General features: G+C 36.1%; 3 protein-coding genes across 11 annotated transcripts, besides 6 other annotated features; 1 reads left to right on the top strand and 2 right to left on the bottom strand.

Moving 5' to 3' along the window:
• Positions 1-365: 365 nt before the first annotated feature.
• On the bottom strand, positions 366-11,933 carry gw (gawky). 5 transcript variants are annotated; one of them, NM_001014691.3, is made up of 10 exons: positions 11,754-11,933; positions 9,227-9,833; positions 7,541-9,009; positions 6,386-6,760; positions 5,830-6,123; positions 5,195-5,373; positions 4,226-4,376; positions 3,971-4,167; positions 3,630-3,903; positions 366-2,355 (listed from the first exon to the last, which is right to left on the bottom strand). In NM_001014691.3, exons 2-10 carry the CDS (start codon positions 9,660-9,662, stop codon positions 1,582-1,584), a joined length of 4,149 nt encoding a protein of 1,382 aa, NP_001014691.2. In that variant the 5' UTR covers positions 9,663-9,833; positions 11,754-11,933; the 3' UTR covers positions 366-1,581. The 5 variants fall into 5 exon arrangements, with proteins under 5 accessions (NP_001014691.2, NP_726597.1, NP_726600.1 ...); NM_166781.2 differs by having other exon boundaries at positions 1,296-2,355; positions 3,630-3,909; NM_166784.2 differs by lacking the exon at positions 11,754-11,933 and adding an exon at positions 11,246-11,308 and having other exon boundaries at positions 1,296-2,355; positions 3,630-3,909.
• Positions 4,572-4,707: a mobile genetic element.
• Positions 11,934-12,333: 400 nt separating the features above from the next.
• On the bottom strand, positions 12,334-14,449 carry CG46466 (uncharacterized protein). 3 transcript variants are annotated; one of them, NM_001382170.1, is made up of 2 exons: positions 14,402-14,449; positions 12,334-13,305 (listed from the first exon to the last, which is right to left on the bottom strand). In NM_001382170.1, exon 2 carries the CDS (start codon positions 13,296-13,298, stop codon positions 12,480-12,482), a length of 819 nt encoding a protein of 272 aa, NP_001368987.1. In that variant the 5' UTR covers positions 13,299-13,305; positions 14,402-14,449; the 3' UTR covers positions 12,334-12,479. The 3 variants fall into 3 exon arrangements, with proteins under 3 accessions (NP_001368987.1, NP_001368988.1, NP_001368989.1); NM_001382171.1 differs by having other exon boundaries at positions 14,278-14,449; NM_001382172.1 differs by lacking the exon at positions 14,402-14,449 and adding an exon at positions 14,090-14,156.
• Positions 13,642-13,749: a mobile genetic element.
• Positions 14,450-14,945: 496 nt separating the features above from the next.
• On the top strand, positions 14,946-21,209 carry Slip1 (SLo interacting protein 1). Of its 3 annotated transcripts, NM_143676.2 has the most exons (6): positions 14,946-15,067; positions 15,180-15,665; positions 16,313-16,630; positions 17,276-18,257; positions 19,745-19,899; positions 20,455-21,209. In NM_143676.2, exons 1-6 carry the CDS (start codon positions 15,026-15,028, stop codon positions 20,773-20,775), a joined length of 2,304 nt encoding a protein of 767 aa, NP_651933.1. In that variant the 5' UTR covers positions 14,946-15,025; the 3' UTR covers positions 20,776-21,209. The 3 variants fall into 3 exon arrangements, with proteins under 3 accessions (NP_651933.1, NP_001259067.1, NP_001259066.1); NM_001272138.1 differs by lacking the exon at positions 19,745-19,899; NM_001272137.1 differs by lacking the exon at positions 16,313-16,630.
• Positions 18,403-18,520: a mobile genetic element.
• Positions 19,141-19,254: a mobile genetic element.
• Positions 19,312-19,572: a mobile genetic element.
• Positions 21,210-21,724: 515 nt separating the features above from the next.
• Positions 21,725-21,825: a mobile genetic element.
• Positions 21,826-22,008: the final 183 nt, after the last annotated feature.

Raw genomic sequence — 22,008 nt, forward strand, 5'->3', positions numbered from 1 at the left:
GTATTTGCTTTCAATACCAAAAAACGAAAATGAAATGTAATTTTTCGGATGTTCAAATAAAAGATATATGAGATATTGTCGTCCGTTTTTAATCAAACTTAAACTGGTGCATGGTAGTTTTTTTTGTCCGATATTCCTATGGCAGCCATAGTGACAGTGGTCCGATTAAACTAGCTCCTGAGTACATAACTTGTAGTAAAGACTTTTGGGACAGTCAGCTTTAAATCTGAGTCTAGTATGAGTATAAACGGAAGGAGACGGACATAGCTATATTAACTTGCCTGTAAATACAGATTAACACACATTTGTAACATGTTTACAAATTACTCCTGCATTTCTTGAAATTAATATACCTCTGTAAGGATATTGCAAATATAGTTTGTTTGGTTTATTACATCTCTATTTCATATAGTTCTTCAGATCTCGACGCATTGGCAGGCAGACGGCCGAATATCGCTTGATCTTCTACAATAGTGATCCATTTTAGGAATATACCACTGATACTGAAGCATTGCATTTGACTTAGCATTTGACTTATGTATCTAAATACAAATTATGTACGAATTGTTCCGTATTTATTTTCGTATATTGGTGTCTCTCTCATCTATGTAATAAATTCAGATACACGTTCTTTTTAAATCACTTGGTTTTACTAAACAGACATGATATCTATTAATGGTATTCATTCCCAAGCAGAATAATAATAGCTCAATATTTAAAGGCAACAAATAACTTCTTAGATATTTTTATTGTGATTTTATAATGTATAGCCGAACTTTTTCGGTGGGAATGCTTTGATGAAAGCAAAACCGTAATACGATTACAACTTCCTCTAATGAATATAACACAGGTATTTTTTCCTTACTGGAAACACAAAAACACTCAGGAAAAGTAGGCATTTGATCGATATGCACAAGCAGAAAAATAGGACGTCGCCCTAACATATATCTATGTACACAAAAGATATACACTGCATCTATTACATATTGTATCTTGGACAATACAGGCTGCAAATTAGATAATAACATTAGACGACTTTGTCCCTTAATGCTACCGACACTCGACTTCAGTCGTTACTGAAAATTTTTATTTTCCATAAACATATGTATAGTTGTTGTAATACATATTTATTAATGTGTAATTTACCAAATGAGTTTGCATGCGCACATATACACTGTAGAGAATTTTTCCCGTTTCCCAAGGAAAGCTTTGGGAGCCAGAGTCAAAACACTTTACTTAAATAGGAAGGTTTGCAAACCATCAAGCATGCCATTTTTTTTTTTTTTTTTTTTTTTGACATATACATACATATGTATGTTGGATGTTTTTTTATATTGGTTAAATTTAAACTTACATATCGAAGTTATATCTATGAACGATGAAGAAAAATAAATCTACAGGCATACAAAATTCTAAGTCCATTCGTCTATCAGTCGATCCACTTTTGTATTCCTCACAACATGGTCTTGCTTTTCATACATACTTAGTATCATATAATTTGAAGCTTTTGGGTGTGTGTGTCTTGAGTCACAGAATGCGATAGTCAATGGCCAATGACCAATGGAACTGGTAATTGATCTTTTAATCATCAACAATGGAATAAACGAGAGATATATAATCAAAGTCAGCTTCTCTGCCTGATGGCCTGCTTTGACTTTGAAGAGCTTGGTTTTGGCTAGTTTGTCGCCATGTTGAATTGGTGCTATTAGTTAAGTTAGAAGCGCTAGACTGGCCGCTAGCTAAATTGTTTGCACTACTCTTTGAACCAGAACTGTTTGCAGTACCTGCCCCATTTATGGAATTCCCACTCGCTGTACAACTAACTACAGAAACAGTACTAGAGTTAGCAGTAACGCCAGAGGAATTTGAGACAGAGCCACTAGAACCAACAAGATTCGAATTTGCTACAGTGGTAATCGTGTTGTTGCTGCTGCTGCCCCCCCCGGCGGCACTGTTGTTGCAGCTACTGTTGCCATTGTTGCCGCTGCCGGCGCCGCTCGCGCTGCCGTTTCCGTTGCCGCTATTGTTTCCGGACAGACAAGCTGCAGAACCACTGTTTGCATTATTGGCTGAAGTGCCGACGCCTCCGACGTTGCCACCACTAGTTCCACTAGAGCTTGTAGAGGAAGGAGTTTGTGGTAAGTGCTGCATAATGCTTTGCACCTCGTTCTCGCTGGGAGATTCAGCAAATATTGTGGTGTTGGCGAGGACACAGTTGTTTAACGCCATTTGCGCCTTGTTCGCCTCCTCACGAGTAGTATATTTACATAAGGCAATTCCTTGGTTCAAATACGGGTGAAAGCTGACAAGGGGCCCATGCTGCATACACAGTGTACGCAAAGTAGGACCATCAATCTGAAAAAAAGTAATTACATGAAAAAATAATAATAATGCTAATGCAACTATACTAGTCATTGAAGAATTCATTACAAAATATAAAATTTATAGATCTTGAAATAAACACTACGGATGTTTCTACATTTTAATTTATTAATATTTAGTTAAAGATTAGAAAGATTTCGACCTCATACATCTTTCAACGAATTTTGTATGCCCATTTACTCCACAAGTTTCGGGATAACATTGCCTTCTTTGCATAGTTTCCTACCATGTTGATAAGTATATAGGTACTCAATGAAACAAATTGTTGTCTATATATATTTTTTGTACTCACATTATTTTTATAAAACGAACTAAAAGTTGGAAATTATAAGTAAACAAATAAGCTGCCAAGGGCTTTCTCTCGACCAAGGTGACAATGATTTTACATTAGATGAGAGATAACAATTTTATTTTTTTTCGGTTTGTCAGAAAGTTATTGTTTTTTTTATGTTAAAGGTTTTTGCGAAAGGTTTTTGTCGTAGTTATAAAAAGGAAAGGACCTTTAGTAAAGTGGTCATGTGGTAGGGAGGCATTCTTCTATTAAGTGGGCATTTGAGTGGTTGATGTGCCTGGCGCTGGAGTTGAAGTTTGGATAATATATAAGTGGTGTTTTTTAACACTAATTTATCGGAGTGTTTCGTTGCCTACTATGCAACGAAAAGGGAATATTGAGATCCATACATATGTTTATTATTTGGTCTACTGTACTGATTCTATTGTACTGGTCTTTTGGGTTACTTTTTTAATGTTTAGAAAAAGTCTTCCTCCAAGGGATGTGTGAAAGGATTGTGTGAGCTTGTTATAAAGTATACTTGACTGAAGTTCTTATTCCCTTGTCACAAACTTCTTTTTTCCAATTATTAAGTTGCATGTTGGTGCTCATGATGCTGTTCTGATAGCCAAACTTTCAATATAAAGTTATTAAAGTCATCGATAACTTCCATTTAGTTTTTGAGGCTTATTTAACAAAAGCAAGATAAAGATACGGGTGATAGGTGTTGTGGGTTGAGTAGAGGTTTGAAATTTGTCGTTAAAGAGAATGCACCCGAACGCATCATCCGAAGTTCGTCCTGCGGGAGCCCCACAAAAGCTGCCAGCTATTACTCAACATTTTTCCAATATTTTTCTGGTATATCGATAGAAACAATAATAATATAAAAAAAAATTTAAATGTACGACTAATTGAAATAGTAATTGGATACATTAGTAACTGTGTATGGTGAGAAAAATTTAGATTTTGAACATACCTGTGCTGTTAGATTTTTCAAAAGCAACCAACTGGAGCCCCAAGTGGTGTTACCACCTGTCCAATTAGTGTTTGTGGTTTGAACACCGCCACTTCGAGGCTGTAACCATCCATTCGCACCTCCGGTAATAGTTGTTGGCGTTGACGCATTACTATTTGCAGATTTATTTGAATTGGCAGTCAATCCTGGCGGGGGACCTCGAGACGATGATTTATTTAGCGGGCTTGTCCAAAGCTCCGAAGTGGCGGTACATTGTTGACTATTGTCAGACCAACTGTGACTGTATTGAAATATAATCGATTCTGATATTTGGGATATATATTTTCACATTTGAATATTACCTCGGATAATTTTGGTTTGGATTAAAACTCCATGTAGACGACGATAAACTTAGTGGCGGTAAATCAGTCGGTGAATTTTTACCGGTATTGGCAAATATGTCAGCATCTTTTGGCGTCGAATTAATAGACAATGGAGATCTAGCAACGCTTCCTGGTGTAATGCTGGGATCATCTTCTATGCTTTTGATCTGTGAACCCTTAAAATCAAACTTCTGCTTGGATATGTTTACATTTTATGTAAATTAACAGTTTTACCTTCCATGGCTTGCCTGGCTCAAACTCTTGGACCAGATCAGTGTAAGCAGTTGCTGCTGAAGTTGGCTGAGCAACAGACCAGTCTTTATTCTCGTTATCAGATGAGGGATCAGGCCAACCGTCACCAATACTGCGTCCAGTTGACCATGTACTATAAAATACGATGATCACATAAGAAATTACATTATGTTAGTTAGCTTCATATTGTCTTAAAATACTGAACCAATTCAACTAGATTTGCCATTATGAAACCAAATATGTGGTCGGCACACTCGTTCGACAAGCTACCGTATTTTTTTTTTTTTTTTTTTTTTGCAAATCGATAAAAATTTACAAGACTAATACAAGTTCTTGAGATCTCGAAGTTCATACGGACAGATGGACATGTCCAGATCGACTCGGCGATTGAAACTGATCAAGAATATATATACTTTATATGGTCGGAAACGCTTCCTTCTGCCTGTTACATTCCTTTTAACGAACTTTTCGGAAAGGACCGACGGGCGGACAGAATGACGTGCCTGTTGATAATGATCAACTATAAATATACTGATATTGAGTCGCAAATGTAGTAGCCAACTAGGGTATACAAACAAAGTAGACCAAATAATCAAGTATCTCGCATCAGGTTACTCAGCTTTTTCGGATGCGAAAAGAAAAGACTTCCAAATTACTAACTAGCATGCAAACTATTTTGATGCGGTAATATGGTGAGAAACAATTTAGTTAGCAATTTTTAACGAATTTAATATATATTTTTACTTGACGAGTAAATGTACGAATATAAAGTCCCACGAACTATAACATTTTGTTTCATGTTTTACACCGCGTAATTACAATAGCAACATGCCATTAAGAAAAGCTAGTAAGTTAAGCAAAGTTAGAATATATCTTTTTTAGATCTGTTTGGTAGATTTATACATACGTATTAACTAAGAGAGTAAAGGTGAAGTTATCTAATTATCTTACCTATCGTTTTGAAGACCCAAAGAGTTTATGTTGCTTGTGTTGGCCGTCAAATTTTGTTTCGTTGCACCTGGGGCACGAGAAAATTCCGTACTGTCAGAGTTGATCTCCTTATCTAATACTGGAAGCTTCCACTGATTTAATCGGGATTGTTGATTGGACGCTCCTTGATATCCACTTGGCTGAAAGCATTTAAGTGATTTGTTAAAACATCCCTACAACCATATAAATTTGAAAAACTGAATTTGTGCAGTTTTGTGTTTATATTAAAATTCGAAAGACACCGTAGCTCCGGAGACGTCATTAAGGCGGGAAACCGCACCAGAGGTGCCCAAATCATAGCAAACCCCATCAATACCCCCGATCCTTATTTAAACATTGTACATTAACAATATTTATAGATGATTAAAAAGGTAACAAACCGAAAAAATAAATAATAGTACCCTTTTTTGCTTAATATAATATGGTTAAGCGAAGAATTTATGTGTGACACATAAAATATGACACACATAAATTTAATTATTATTTAGTTTTCAATTTTTCAACTTGCTGAAAAAATGCGTAGACGGAAACGCCTCCAAAAATTAAGTCGAGATAGAAAACAATAGTTCAGACTTACGACTTGAGATTTTGTTTACCTTATTAATATTGAGCTCAGAAAAGTTGCTTTGCAAATTATTTATTGCATCGTGACCTCTTAAATAGTCGTTGCCTGAGTTACTTAGATGAACAGAAGGAAGTTGCTGTTGTTGGGGCTGTTGTTGTTGTGAAGTTGGTTGCATATTTTGCTGTTTTACATACACAGCCTGTTGTGCATTTATCTGGTTCTGTAAATTCTGGATTTGCTGCTTGTATTTAGATATAGCCACATTCACTGCCATTGGATTGACATTTCCCCCGCGGGTAAGGGATTGCTGCGCAGCCTGGAGATGCTGAAAGAACACATTTTAAATTCAGTAAGGGCTAGTATTTTTTATTAAATAATAATAATTATTTTAATAAATTATATTGGAGGACTCAAACAATTTTTGTTGATTACACTGCTTCAGGCACTTTATTCCGAGTCTGTGCATCGCAACCAACAAATACTTGTTGGGTCCCATTAGGGCAGTTTTTCATGTTACAGTTTTATTCCGGTCTAATATACTAATTTTAATTCCGTAACATGAACTGCCTTTTAAATATGGAAATTACCTTAATATTGCTAAGAAGTTGGTTTAAAAGGTTAAGGGTTGTTTGAGTTAGCGGTTGAGTCAATATCTGACTAGATATGAAACCACTATGAATGGCCAACTGAATTTGCTGGCCTAGCATGCGAATTTGCTGACCAGACGGTTGGTTGTTTGTATTTGCTGCTATATTTACAGAGGCTGCTCCTGCCACTGCTGCGTTAGACGTGTTCTGACCAAATCCGACAGATACTGCTGAAGAATTACCAACGGCTTGCGGTCCAACAGCGACACCATGTTGCCCTTGATTTAAATACTTTTGCACCTGTAAAGCTGTCATGTTTGTATTGTTGTTACCTCCAGTAACAGCGGTACCTCCCATGTTATTCATAAGGTTATTCTGCAAAACAAATAAAGGTTAAGGTTAATATATCATCCTTCGGTTTTTAGATTTAAAAGTTTTTACACGAAGGTGTGGAACAGGCGAATAGTTCGGCTGTGAAAATACTACACCCAGATTTAAGAAAAAAAGCAAATTCAATTTCAAAGAGAGCTTTAGTGGAGCGGACGGAAACAGATATAAGGATTTGGACAGTGATAATAAATACACACTCCACAGAGTTGAATCCACTCACTACCCCGCAACTTACTTTTCTAATAATATACTATACCCTTTGACTAAGCGAGTAAAAGGTATAAATATAAATATAAATTAACAAATGTAAATGAATTACAAATGCTATGCTTACAGCATGAACCACGCTCGTAAGCGTTGCTAGGACCCGCACTTTCTAAATCTTCACGGTTATATTATATTGTCTTAAAATGTCCAAGAGTCAAACGAGACGAATACCAAACTACGGTAACCTACGATAAAACCAACATACCAATTCGCGCAAATGTCGCAACAAACAAACAAACAAAAAAGCATTCAGTAGATTGATTCACAAAATATTTTAAACAAACTTTCATATTATAGTTGAGTACATAGAACTTTCTATTAAAATTACTGCCAAATGTGCCACCTGTTGGAAGGGACCGTCGCTAATTAAGAATTTGTGTGCCCATGAGTACGAGGTCGCGCTTTTAATACATAATTTAGTGATTACATATATTTATTTTAAGATATTGTTATCATTAGGCGAAAAACCTTCATTATGCTTAGTTCCACGATACTTACATGAGGAAAGGACATTGAAGGTTGTCCACTGTTGACCGGGTAACGACCAGCAAATCCACCGCTGCTTGTTGAACTATTGTGGTCGGCATAAGATCCAAGGGACTCATCATGTCGACGCCAACCATCCATTGATAGGGATGAGTTGGCACGGAGCATATCGGCTGCCTCTTCGATGTTCATATTAGCAATCACTAATGCCCGCTCTACATCTTCCTTTTTAAAGCCGTTCTCGACAAGGATCCTGTATTGCTTGCTTTGCTTAATGATCTCCGCGTTAATTACGTTCACCATTCCCACGTTAAGTCCCGCTAGTTTTTGTTGTTGCTGAGATTTTCCAATAATCCCCCCGTGCGTGTTCCACTCAGATCCTAGATCAACCCCATCCACCACGCCCGCAGCAGTGCTCCAACCTGATGAAGCACTATTGCTTGGCGGTTTGCTTTGCTTATTGCCCCAACTAACTCCAACAGGGGCCGGGTCGCTCCAAGAGTTTTGTGCCAAGGTTGAGTTGGACTTGTCATCAACCCAATTGTTGCTGGATACACTGCCACTGCTGGGAGCGCCGACATTAACGCTATGAGTGTCATCTCCCCAAGTAGTAACAGCAGCAACATTATTTCTGCCACCTACATTGCCGGAATGCACCCACATAGCGCCGCCGTCTGGTTTGTGTTGTACGCCGCCCACAGATGGAATCCGGGCTTGAGGTCCAACTACACTGCTTATAGGATTACTTGGATTGGCTCCCACTGGAACATTGCTATTTCCAACGCCGGCTATTCCTATACCTCCCGTTTGGCTTTGGCCACGCATGAGATGACTACTACGACCTATCGAATCAGTCATGTCTTTCCAGTGACCGCTTGCAGCGGGAACACGAGTTTGCTGACCCCACAACGATGTACCATCATCGTAGTTAGGAATACTGCGACGCTGAGGCGGTGGTGATGGTTCCTCCCATCCACTTATCTGTTTTGACATGTCTTTGGGACCACTTACACCAACGCTTACCGGTTGAGCAGGCCCCCACTGTGTTGGGATATTGCCTGATACTGTACTAGGACCGGGACCTCCAGGACCGATGCCCGAGCCAGATGTTCCGACACTGGTGCTGGCAGTTGCTACACTTTGACCAACCATTTTGTTGATACCTTGCAACTGGTTATGGGACATTTGTGGATGATGACCCCACATTTCAGAGGTCCCATTAAGACGACCAGATATTCCACGGGGATCTCCTCGAATAGGGTCACGCGGATCGATCATGCGAATGTCTCGTGGATCGCTCGAAGTTGCTCCAGAACCGTTACCGCCGCGATGTTCAACATTTCGAATATCCATGGAGCCACCAACTCCCAAAGGGCGTATTTCACGAGGGTCTCCCCAACCGTTACCAGCGTTGCTGGAGTTTCCGCTACTACCTGTTGCGACTCCAGACGATCCAGTTATATTGCTTGACCCGTTACCTCCTTAAATAACAGCAGAAATATAAAAGTATTTCGGGTTAATGAAATAAAAGTTTCTGTAGAACTTAGAATAGGTAATTCCCCAGATAAGGCTCCAACTTCAATTACTACACTTTATGTTTTTATCATGTATTGTTAGTCACATTTTGAGGGAAAAGCTAGAGCCTTTATCTGATCGTTTGCGCTTAACTTCATTAATTCTAATAGATATTAGGCCTACCAGTTGATCCAAGTCCGACGCCAACGACACCTTGTCCCCACTGAGGTCCGCCAGACGAAACAACACCGCCTGGACCGACATTAACTCCGGCTTGGTTTACTCCCACTGCAGCTCCGGATCCCGCGTTGCTAACAGCTCCTCCAGTCCACACACTACTACTATCGGCGCCATCGTCGTCCTCACCCCATGTTCCACCTAAGTTAGAGGATGGTGTATGACCCCACGACGGCTTTGGAACTTGCTGTGCGGCCGGCTGACCTCCGTTTCTCAAATTGGACTCCCAAAGATCAGTACCATTGTTAATGCTTGGCTTCCACATTGGTGGACCGGGTGCATCCTTATTGGCTGGTTCTGGCGAACTGGGAACTTCCCAATTAGTATCCTGGTTAACATGCTGACAGCCCCAGCCATCTTGGGAAAAAAGGGCTTCACGCATAGTGCTCAAGTGTTCTAACTGATTGTCAGCTTCAAAAGTAGCATTCCTTACTATTCCAACATCCACTTGATCTTTAACTTCATTATCATAAGCATTTATGGCAATTTTTAAAAGTTATTTAATTTAATCGAAAAGGAATGACTTAATCTGAATCCTTGTTCTTTCCGTGTTCTGTAGAAATATAGAAAACATTTATTATTTTTATTACAAAATATTCATTCTAAATCAAATTGCTAAGTTCTTTTTTTATTTTCTTGTATATACACAGGATAAATAAACTTAATCACCGTGATACGTTTATGCTTTATACACATTATTAATAGAGTAAAATGGTATATGGTATACCAGATTTGTTCTAAAGTATGTTACATAGCGGAAGCGTTTTCGACATAAAAGCTAGACAGTTGAGAATAAGCATGCAGATTCTAGTGACCCCTACGTTGTGCACGTTTGTTTTTAGTTTTTCTATTGTTCGTTGTTCTTAAAAAATTTTTTAATTCTGATCAGCTTTTCGTAGGCTTAATCAATATCTTCTTTACAGATTTTTAACTGCATAACATCAGTTAAAATTCTGAAGGAGAAATCATAAAAATTTAAGCTTTATAATCGATTCAAAAAGTCTGAGGACATACATATGGGTATATAAGAGTGGGAGTCATTTGACAGGAGTTAAACATGTATACTTAGTATGTACATAAAGAATTTTAAAAATGAAATATGCATCGCGATCGCTGACCTACCAGGTCTGCTGCCCAACCGGCAGAATCCCCACCCACATTAACGACAAATTCCTGTGTGAAAAACGAATGCATGTCAAAAAATAAAACAATTAAATTCACAACTCTGTAATGGTATATAAATATACATATGCATATGTACACAAGTAAAATGAATTTGTCAACTCTGGGCAGGCAGACATTGACGGAAGCACCCTATTTTATGTCTCCCTTTCCTAATTTCGCACTTGCAATTATGCTCAAATAAACTTAGAATTTAAAATGTATTTACACAACCTGTATATATGCAAGTATTGGCAAAAAGACTAATGCGATAGATATATACATGTATATACATTTGTATGAATACATTTTCAGTACTCTAGTGCATATGTAGAGAAGTCATTGTACAATACTTAGTATATTCGCGTGTCTTGTACCCTATGTGTAGAAATACAAGCGAAAAGCTGAGAACGTCACAAAATGGAGATCTAACTAAAACCTACCAAACAGAAATTAGAAATTAATATCTATTGCCAGAATATGCGTTTATAGTAAAATTGAACACTTGTGTATACGCTAATAGTTCACCGAATATTTGCAACAATTTTTGCCTTTACTGAACGAGAAGTTGATTTTCTCTATATATGTAAATATATGTGCATTTTTGTGTGTATGCATGTCAAGCCACTTTGACGAGTTCACAAAGTGTGTATGTGTTGTAAAACATACACACATTCGACAATCAATTATAGTTTTTCATATTTCACAAAATAAACTGGGATTAATAACAATCTTGAATGCGAAAACTGATTAGACTCAACAATAATTATAATTCGATGTAATTGAATATAAATTTCTGCGCACGTTCGACGATGGGGACGGCAGTTACTAGTGTATTAAATAAACCCATACAGATATTCCTGCTTGCAATATTGCCACCTAGTCAAAATTTAAAGACGGAATGGAAAGGTATGTGGAGTATAGACTAATGCAAATATGCAAAATGCTTACTTTATTTTTAATTACACTATTACTAAATTTTAACTGTTGGTGTGGAAAACCTCAAAGCAAATGCGACACATTTAAATTCCCTATTGCTTTGTCATTATGTAAAAGATTTAAAGCGTGGCAACTCTTGACTGGAACATATGTACATATAGACTTTTCCAATGCACGATACACAAGCGAACAGAATTTATTCTGCACTGATACACACATGCGTATGTCCGAAACTAAACGCTTGGGTTTTTGCGACCATTTAGGTTATGCACACTTAGGTTATGTCAGAAAGTTTCGCTTTTAATCGTACTGAGTACGTCTTCAACCATACATTAAAATTATTCTACTTCAATTTAGCTGCATTACTCCGTACATTCTATCCGTGGTGGGCTGTTGGCAATCTTTTCGTTTTAATGACAAAGCGCTTGTTTTCGAAAGATTACGCACACAAAAACATTCACTACTCGTGCTAATTCATTTTAACACACGCAATTTAAATAAAAAGTAACTATACGATGCTCTCACTCGCACTTCGCCTGGATCACGACAGACTCTTCTAGGTAGATGTCCGATATTTTCTTAAACTAATCGATATTAATCAATCTTAGGTAATACCCAGTTTACACAACTGCCTAAAATAAGTGCTGTGACCCGTTCACATCGAAGAGGTCAGATAGAGGGTACACAACAGAAGGATTAATTGATTAAAATAAATTAGCTGATATAATTTAAATTAATTCAAAACAGAGCTGTTTCAAACAAGTTCCAACTCATATAACTCTCGACCATTTCTAACAATTCAAATGAAATTTAAGGGATTAAAACAATACAGTGAGATAACATATGCATTAATAAATTTTAAAGCTTGAATGCCTTATTGAAGTGAGAATTGAAACAGGTTTGGGCAATCCATTAAATTCATAACTTATTTTATTAAGTCTATGTTAAAAAAGAATCCTTAATAATGTAATGTATAAAGTTTGGACTTACGACCGATTAATATTAATGTGTATGTTTTGGTGTTTTGCCTTGAAATCAAATGAAATTATGTTCTAAAATATCGGCTCTCCTTCGACTATCTATGAGATTTAAATAGGTTTTACCAATTGCTAAGAAAATCGAAACCCTTAGGCATTTTTAGTTCAGGGGATAACAGTTTTGTATTTTCGTCTTGACGTGCATCTTTAAATTCGTTTTCATAATCAGACAAGTCGTTTAACACACTGTTTTTCGATCCACATTTAACGAGCAGTTGCATTTTCTCATTAGATTCAATACATTCATCAATATAAACAGTTTGGGTTTTTGAGAAGTTTTCATGAATGGAAATCTTTCTTTCCGTTGTGTTAACGCCGGTTTTATCATTAGAATTAAGGTGGAGAATTGGTATTTTTTTATTGGTTGAATCTTTTGTCTTCAATTTTAAATGAATGGCCTTTTTTACGCCTAATGGAGTTTCAACAAGACAGATATCATCAAATTCTTTTAATACTATGTTAATTTGTGATTTGGTTCGATAAGAAAATGGAAACGAATGTTCATCTTGAAAATCTCCGGTGTTTTCATCGCGTAATATTTTTAAACCAACGTTTTGATAATTATATGTGTGTAAATCTTGGCCGTTATATAAATATACAATGTCTCTGAAACAAAATTTACGGTAATCATTTTTACTAACTTCAGTATTTTCGTACGGATCCTGTGCCGCATAGTTTTCTTTAGTCTTATGACAGTACTTAGAAAATATAACAGGATCTATTAATTGGTTATTCAATATTTTTTCCTGTTCGTTTAAAGTCAATTTAAGCCAAGCGTCTTGGTTGTATGTAGATTTAACTTTATTGAGATCGCAGGTAATTTTTTCGGAAATTGAATTAAGACGTGAGAAGTATGACTGAGCCTCATCGTGTGTTGTCATTTTTGATCTGAAAATAAATATGGTTTGCTGTATTAAATGGTTAGCGGAACGTTAGATTCTATCATAAAATCGAATAATTATATTAACCTGAATTCTTGAAAAAGTATTTATAATTCTTTTATACTCTTCACTCGTAAAGTAAGGGGGTTATTAAAAATTAAAAAAGAACATAACAGGTGAACAAAAAGGTTTCCGAGACTAGTTAATGAACTTCGGGATTTGGACACTATATGATGTCCAAACCGAAAACAAATGCAATAAAAAAGAAATATATAACCTTAGAATCAAATTAGCCCACCTCTCCTTTATTTACATTACTAATTTTTGGTAGCCAGAGGAGTGCTTCCCGACATTACAACATTCATAGGGGCAGACGGAAGTATCAACTCGGATGGGTGTTTCTTTCTAATCTAGACACATACATATGTATGTATATACTACATAGGGTTTATGTGTGTTTAAATTGATATGGGCGTTACAGTTTTGAACGATTTGTAGGTATTTGGTTAAAATTGTTTTTGGCAGTTTTTGGGCGGTTCGTGGTCGTTAGAACAAGCGTGTAAACATTTGGAAACATGTGAGTATAAAATGGGATCGATGCGTTCCTATTACATACATATACTTTCTATGATCGGAGACGGTTTCTTCTACCAATTACATACATTGCAGCGAATCTAATACATATACGATTTTACTTTACAAGTAATGGGTATAATATAGGAAATAAACAAAAATCGGCAAGCCGATTTTTATATGCTTATACTGAATAATATCTATTTATGATCACGAACAGAAAAAATTTGACTTTTCCAAGGCATATGGTCGAAAACTGTTCAATACCGAGATAAAACACTTTCTAACAAAAAAGAAGATATGTATGTATGTTCCCCTTTGTCGAGGTCTTTCTGCCATACATGTAGTATGCATAGTATCGGCAACAGAAAGGCTTTTAGAAAGATTTAGTGAGAAACGGGCGTACGGATATGGCTATGTCCACCTGGCTCTTGACACTTCACATTATTTAGGATATTTTTACTGAAGTTTAAATTTACTATTTAAATAATAAAAATTACTGCGATTTCCCGTTTTAACCATCATACAACCTTAAATACGAATTGATCCGGCTATTTAAGCTCTATATAATTGTATATGTGTATGCTTTAAGAAATACGCATCCATCGATAGATCAAGATAAAAGTATCGGAAATAAATTATTATATTGTGTTCACACAGTTAAGTCACTAAGGCCATTTCCATTTCATTTACATAGCACAAAATTGATACGAAACGACAAGAACTTCAATGACAGGTGCGTATCAAACAATAGTGGTTACAAAAACCATTCTATAGCAACTCTTTTTAGTCAAGGGGCACCTCCGCTTTTCGTGGTTATCAATGCCTAAGCCATTGAAATATTATATTATATTATCAATTTCATTACATCAACTTCAACTTTATATTCAACAATATGAATTGAAAATTGGTACAGTCTGAAAATATGCGTTTATACGAGCGGATAATTTTAATTGCTATGATTTCTCAATCCGTTAACGGTTTCCATTCCGTTGCGAGTTATTAAACGATTACTTAAGAGAATCGATTACAATTTTTATCAAAAAGAATACGTAAATGATATAAATGAAAACAAAAGGTTTGGCCACACTTTCGAAAAAATATGTATACAATTAAATGAAAATAAATATGAGTTTTGGATTTTAAGCATCACTATGAGTATTGCCGACGTGGAGTACGAATATGTTGTGTTAAAAGTAAGTTCAATATAAAGTAGGACTAAGAACCGAGTTCTCGTTTTACCATAAATAGTTCCATTCGTGTGAAATCTGTTTTTTAGCGTTTCAAAATGCACATATTCTGTTTCAGATAAACGGTTACGATATTAGTCATTTGTCGAGGTATGAAGCGGTTCAAAAGTTCCTTCAATCTAAAGAAACCCTTGTCGTAGAAATACGCAGACAGAAACACAATGCATTAGATTTAGAATTAAAACATGGCTCCAATGCCAAAATATCAAAAGTGGACAATCCCGGAGAACTTTCTGTCCTAACTGACAAGTCAGCAGAAGGGACGATCACAGCTGCCAGTGCCTCTCAACAAATAAATTGCCCATCTTCAACATCGTTGAAAGAAATCGAGACGAAAACTCCTGTGGTTTTAACTCTTCGGGCTAGAAGTCATGAGGATCGTTTGGGAAGTCTACAAGCCGCATCGAAGGAAACTCAAACCCAATCTGTCGTTGGTACGGACGTTTTAAAGGATAACGATTTGGTTAACACAATTACCGACAACTTCATAGAGCATGAACACCATTTGTTCGAACAATGCCTGGAACCGGAAATCGACATTGAGGTATTTACCATACATTACTACAGCAGTACCACAAAACTGTTCTGGTCTGTCTTCGCGATGTGCGATGGCGACTTCTCTATACACTTAAGACCCATTCTATGCTTATTTAATGCAAATACAAATTGCGTTTGTATGAGCATTTGTGTAGCGTTTGCTTGGGCTGCGGGCCCACATTCAACCCTTGCCCTTGCGAAGTGCAGAAATTTTAAATGCTCATATTCTCCATATGTACATACATATGTATGTTGCAGTTTTGTTATATTCGTTGAGGAGAGACTATATACCAACACAAGCCATCTGTAGACTTTGAATGATCGAGCGGTCGGACGGGCATAACAGTTATTATTAATATTCACAAAGTTTATTATTAAAATTTTTTGGAGTTGTGTGTACACTGTCACTTGCTAAGTATTTGCACACAATGATATTTAAACAAATTTCGAGAAAGCAAAAAATATCAAATAAAATAAATAAAAATTTTTGGAAGGTATAAGGTGATTGCCTTTTGTACGCCAGTGGTTTATTTACTCTCGCCGTCTACATAAATATTATTGAAACCGATGTATTTATAACAGATCCTAAAACTGTCAGTTGCTTAGATATGTGTGTTGGGATTCAAAATAATAGTATTTTTTTATAATCAACAGGAAGTAACGCTTGTTAAAGGTGTTGAACAGTCAAGCAGCAATCAAATCGGGCTCATTGTTACCTCCTCCGGAATTCAGCAATCAAGTACCGACACGAATAAAGGTGACATACTAGGTAACGTTTTAGAACATAGTGAGGATGTGTTCATCAGTGGTGTACAACCGGAAAGTATAGCCTATCGTGATGGGCGCCTGCGACAGGGGGATCAGATTCTTCGTATTAACGGCTTGGATGTTAAAAACCAGGAGGAGTTAGAAACTCAGATAGCCAGGAGTAGTACATCAGTAACGCTACTAGTTAGTCGAATTCTATACCCTGTAAGTCGAAATTTCTAATACCAAAAAAAAATTCCCAAATAAACACTTAGTTCATAACTATAGTAAGGGGTTATACCACTGTAGAATTTAATACGCTAAAAAATGCGCACCATTAAATTAAAAAAAATATTGTTCGTTCTGGTTTTTAATTTAGATCCGATTTCGACTTGTTGCCTCAGAGTAACCGCCTTCAATCTCGTAACTTAAAATCATGGTTTTGTTTGGAGTATATCTTTATATATATATTTACCTTACGGTCAAATTCGCATACGCTTACTAACGATTTTCCATGAATCCTCAAACTCGTTTTATAAAATATGTGCTTAACCAGGTTAGTAATACTATTAATACCCACATTCCATATAGATGAGATGGGTGTTGGGACTATAAAGTCCATAGCGATATGTATAATATTTGAAAAGTCAATAATGTTAATGGTAAATATTTTTGTGATTGTATTCTTAAAACAGACCGCAGTGGGAGTTGAGAATTTGTAGAAAAATATTATTTATTTATCCAAAATAAGTGCCTACAGTTGTGTGACCCATTGATAACCGATAAAACCATTTTTATTAATCAAAGTATAAAGTTTAAAACTGTAAATATTTTAACTAGCTGCAATATTTTGGAACAAATTTTTTATAGGAAGACGATGATGACGAAGATATACATTTTGAGTATGCTAATACATTTCTGCCAGATGACTATACAAATGTAGTGGATAAATTGGATAAGGTTTTGTTAACTCACGTCAAGTCTTTGGAAGAACTATCCAATAAATCCGCCATGCAATCTGACGAATGCTATCACATACCAGAAAAGAACTCATCTGATTCAAACGTTAAAATATCTTCTTTGGCGAAAAATATCATTGAGCAATCTACCAAGTCCTGTAGTAAAATAAAGCTTCGACCGAATGCAAACTTGGATTATAAAAAAAAATTCAATCTACCTTTAAGCCAAGAAGAAGTTCATCTGCAATATGAGTACGATGAAAGCGAGCACATTTACGAAACCATTCCAGAAGATTCTGAAAGTGAACCAGTGTATTGTTCACCGTACCAACGTTCAAACGACAAGACGTCAATAGGTTGTTCATCTCCAATAGCATCGAGACCGGCCGAATCATTAGAAAGAACAATGCAACAACAAACTCAAAGAGTCGCCCAGTGGTTGGGCTTGAAGCCACAATACCAGAAAACTAGACAAACTCTAGTTGGTCGACCCCCGCCGTTGAAATTAGTACAGCAACCTACTTGTAGTCGTGTTTTTACATTGCGTAGCACCTTAACCAACACAAGCGCATCCAGCAGTAGTGGAGTGGCATACAGCTCTTATGGACAAAATAATGTTGTTACAGGGAACGCCGCGGCTCCTGGCGAAGAGGTCGATAACTCCTCAAGTGCCTACAACACTGGTGATTCTAATAATAGCGCCTCCCCCCATCAAAATACTACAAATCCTGATGAAGCCATCGCCACTGGTCGCAAGCTAGATAGTACTGTTATTGATAGCCCCAATGATCATTTGGATGCCACAGGTGTAAGCACTATGTTGCTATTACCATTCGGCAAGTCTGGCCGTATTGGTCTCTGCTCTTCCAATCTGCCTACAGCGTATGTCAGCGGTATGCATAACAATTATATTTTAGTTGCAGATAGTACGTAGCGTCTGACATATCAGACGTGCTCCACTTTAAAAGCTCTTCACCTTTTACTTTTTAAACTTTGAATTAAATGGTACTAGGCTCGTTAAAAAGCTAGTAAACGGTTGAAGAAAATTTCAAACCCTGTAAAGTATAAATTCTTGATTACTAGACGAGTCTATCTGGTCATGTCCCTCTGTCCTTACGGATGTCGAGATGTCGGTAGATATAAAAGCTAGAAAGTTGAAACTAAAGGCTTATATTTTAACTGGAAAAGTCAATATGTTAATGATAAATATTTTTCCGATTGGATTCAACAAAAAGAGACGCAGTGTAGGTTGAGGAATTGTAGACAAAATATTATTTATCTATCGAAAATAAGTGCCTACAGTTGTGTTAACCATTGAGAATCGATAGAAACCATTTTTATTAATCAAAGTATAAAATTCAAAGGTGTAAATGGTTTAACAAATTTTTATAGGACGACGATGATGTCGAAGATATACATTTTGAGTATGCTAATACATTTTTGCCAGATGACTATACAAATGTAGTGGATGAACTTGATAAGATTTTCTTAACTTACGTCCGCTATTCAATCTGACAAATGCTATCATATACCACCAAAAAAACTCATCTGACTAAAATGTTAAAATATCTTTATTGGCGAAAAATATCATTGAGCAATCTAACAAGTCGTGTAGTAAAATAAAGCTTCGACCGAATGCAAACTTGGATTATAGAAAAAGCTTCAATCAATCTTTAAGCCAAAAATAAGTAAATCTGCAATGTGATTGCGCGCACACCTATGAGGCCATTCCATAAGATTCTGAAAGTGAACCAGTACCAACGTTCAAACAATAAGACGTAAATATATATTATTGATTACTAGACGAGTCTGTCTGGCCATGCCCCTGTGTCCTTAAAAACGTCGAGATCTCGGAAGCTATAAAAGTTATAAAGTTGGGACAGCATGCAGTGATTCTCTCTATCGATATGTCAAAAAATTTGGACCCGCCCATTTTAACGCCATTTTAGAGAATGCTATAGTCAAGTTCCCCGACTATCAGATACCCGTTACTCAGCTAGTGTAAATGCGAACGCGAAATTTCATAATTTGTCTGGGATATCAATAAATATGGGGGAATACAATAAGAAAAAATTTTAAAATTTTTCAAAAGTGTGGGCGTGCATAGACGTTCATGTCCAGAACGACTCGCCTATTGACACTGATCAAGAATATATGTATATACTTTATATGGTTGAAACGCTTTCTTCTACCTGTTAGATACTTTTCTCCACGGGTATAAAACGATTTATCATTTTTGCCTTGATAAAAAAAATTCTGAAGCAATTAACATTTTCAAATTTGTGTAACATTTAACTGAACGTCTTATTATAAGATTTACAAACTGAAAACGATATATCGTGAACTTCATTTAATTACCATTAACATTATTCCACTTCAGAGCGGTATACCAACGTTGGGTCTGAAAATGAAATTCATCCACTTAAAAGCGACATTGAAATACTAAGAGTTAAACCAACTGATGATTCCTATAGTCATTGTCCACAGTTTAACGCCCCAAATTTGAGTAGTTACCACTTTGTTAGTAGTCAAGAGGTAAGTACAAGTTTAATGTATGTGCATATGGGGTAAAATGGTATTAGTAGGGGATTAAAACGAATGGATGACAATGATTTTAACAGTTGACGGTTAAATCTAAGATTTCATTTGAATGTTACACATCTTAATGAATTAAGTATCATCCATTGAAAATATTTTAATAATTTTCTTATAAGTGCATTTACTGAACGTTTTCTATGGGTTTAAAATTTAAAACATGTAAGGATCAACAGGTCAGGAAAATACATATTTTTACCACTATTTACTACTTTATTCAACTTTTTTCTAAGATCATTCCAATAAGAGATCACATGAAAGGAGGTTTTAAATCGATTTTTAGTGAAAAATTATGCATCAAAAAAAGAACAATTCTAAAAACATTGTACATTTTCAATAAAATTCAAAGGGCAAATATACCATATAAGTAGGCTTGCAAATCTATTAAATCTATTAGTATATACATGTATCTCATATTCCATCTCTCTCATATTCCATTGAATATATTTTTTTGCCCATATTCTATAAATAAAAGTTTTGATTACTTTTGTAAAGGTTGCAAACAGATGTCATATTTCAACAAGCTTACAAAAAAATGCTACTTTGCTTAACGGTGAAAGTGCTGAGGAAATACCCATGGTATGGAAGGTTAAAAGGCGACCAGATGGAACGCGGTACATAGTAAAACGGCCAGTACGTAATCGACCCCAAGTTGCATTGCGGAAAAATATGCGTTACAACGAGGTTACCACGACGGAAGACGATACAATATCTGAAGTAAAAATAGGTCGTTATTGGACAAAAGAAGAACGAAAGCGGCATATCGAACGAGCTCGAGAGAAGAGACATCATCAGACGCAGCAACAGCAACAATAGCCACAGTAACATTTTCCTTTTGTACCATTTAAAACTTACATAGCTTTAACAACAGTCTTAAGAACACTAATTGGATTTACTGTCGAACAATTTTATTTGATTGTTATGGTCGTCATCAAAACTTAAAGAGATTATCAAGGTGCAAAAACAAGATTTGTCATAATTCCACTTTAAAATTTTATAATCTAACATTTTTTGGTGTGTCCAAATTGAATTAAAACGTTGTTTTGGGGGTCGTTATAAAATTCAAAAACTGTTCCTATACAAGTTATTTGTTAAAATAATCCCTACAATGCGTATAGTCTTCGTTGATGCTGCCACGATTATTTACGGCATATTACACATGTAATTAATGAAATACTTTCAGTTAGGTATAACATAATAATGCAAGTAATTCTAAGGTATTGTTTATCTAAAATAAAGAAATCGTGAACAAAAACGTTGCTTTCAAATTATCTCATCTATCGAGGAACTCGACTATAGCGATTTCTCTTATTTTGATTTCAAAATAAAATAATAGCTTTCCAGGTCAAATACCTATTTACCAAAACTTCTTTTAACTTCTTTTTGAAATTTAAACTCATTTTAATACCCGTAGAGTAAAAGAGTATACTAGATGTATCAGGTAGAAGGTAGCGTTTCTCACCCCATAAAGTAGATATGTATATTCTTTTAAACTATGGAAGCTAAAATGTCCCGAAACAAAGACGGAGGGCAAGATTTTACCCTCATATTGCCACGCCCACAAACCGCAATTTTTTTTAGCGTTCAGCTAAAAACTTTTTCGAAGACTATTGTCCACAAGCTGCACAAAACGTAGTAAAAAGTTTTGATTATTTGTTTGTGTTATTATTTGCCTAGACAATTTCTATTGGTATACCAAGAAACCGCCCAAAACTGCCTCGCCCAATCTTTTGAAACAGTTTTTTTTTTGTTTTTTCCCAATTTGTATCGATATGCCAGAAAAACGTTAAAATTTATCGTTTTCACTTCCCCTAGCTGAGTTACGGGTATCTGATATCCTGGGATATCGACTATAGGATTCTGTCTAACTTCTAATCCCTGTCTAATCATGGATTCTGATTCGCAAAACAGATTTTCGTTCAACTTGAGATTTTTAGGATCGTCATTCCGTGTTAAGCAAGGGTCAAGTGTGCGCTATCTGTAGACTCATTCCGCATGCTCTTTTGACCTATTCTGTTGACTCTAGAGGGATTATTTGTTGATTTTTGG

Source organism: Drosophila melanogaster, chromosome 4 (genome assembly GCF_000001215.4).
Source record: "Drosophila melanogaster chromosome 4".
NCBI lineage: Eukaryota > Metazoa > Arthropoda > Insecta > Diptera > Drosophilidae > Drosophila > Drosophila melanogaster.

Bases quoted from the DNA above. Each gene is read 5' to 3' on its own strand.
- gw (NM_166781.2), bottom strand. From the start codon at position 9,662: ATGCGTGAAGCCCTTTTTTCCCAAGATGGCTGGGGCTGTCAGCATGTT. The intron at 6,761-7,540 runs GTAAGTATCGTG...TTTGTTTTGCAG, and splicing joins CTTCAATGTCCTTTCCTCAT to AATAACCTTATGAATAACAT. The intron at 5,374-5,829 runs GTAAACAAAATC...AAATGCTTTCAG, and splicing joins CTGAGCTCAATATTAATAAG to CCAAGTGGATATCAAGGAGC.
- CG46466 (NM_001382170.1), bottom strand. From the start codon at position 13,298: ATGACAACACACGATGAGGCTCAGTCATACTTCTCACGTCTTAATTCA.
- Slip1 (NM_143676.2), top strand. From the start codon at position 15,026: ATGAGTATTGCCGACGTGGAGTACGAATATGTTGTGTTAAAA. The intron at 15,068-15,179 runs GTAAGTTCAATA...ATTCTGTTTCAG, and splicing joins ACGAATATGTTGTGTTAAAA to ATAAACGGTTACGATATTAG. The intron at 18,258-19,744 runs GTATGCATAACA...ATTCCACTTCAG, and splicing joins GCCTACAGCGTATGTCAGCG to AGCGGTATACCAACGTTGGG.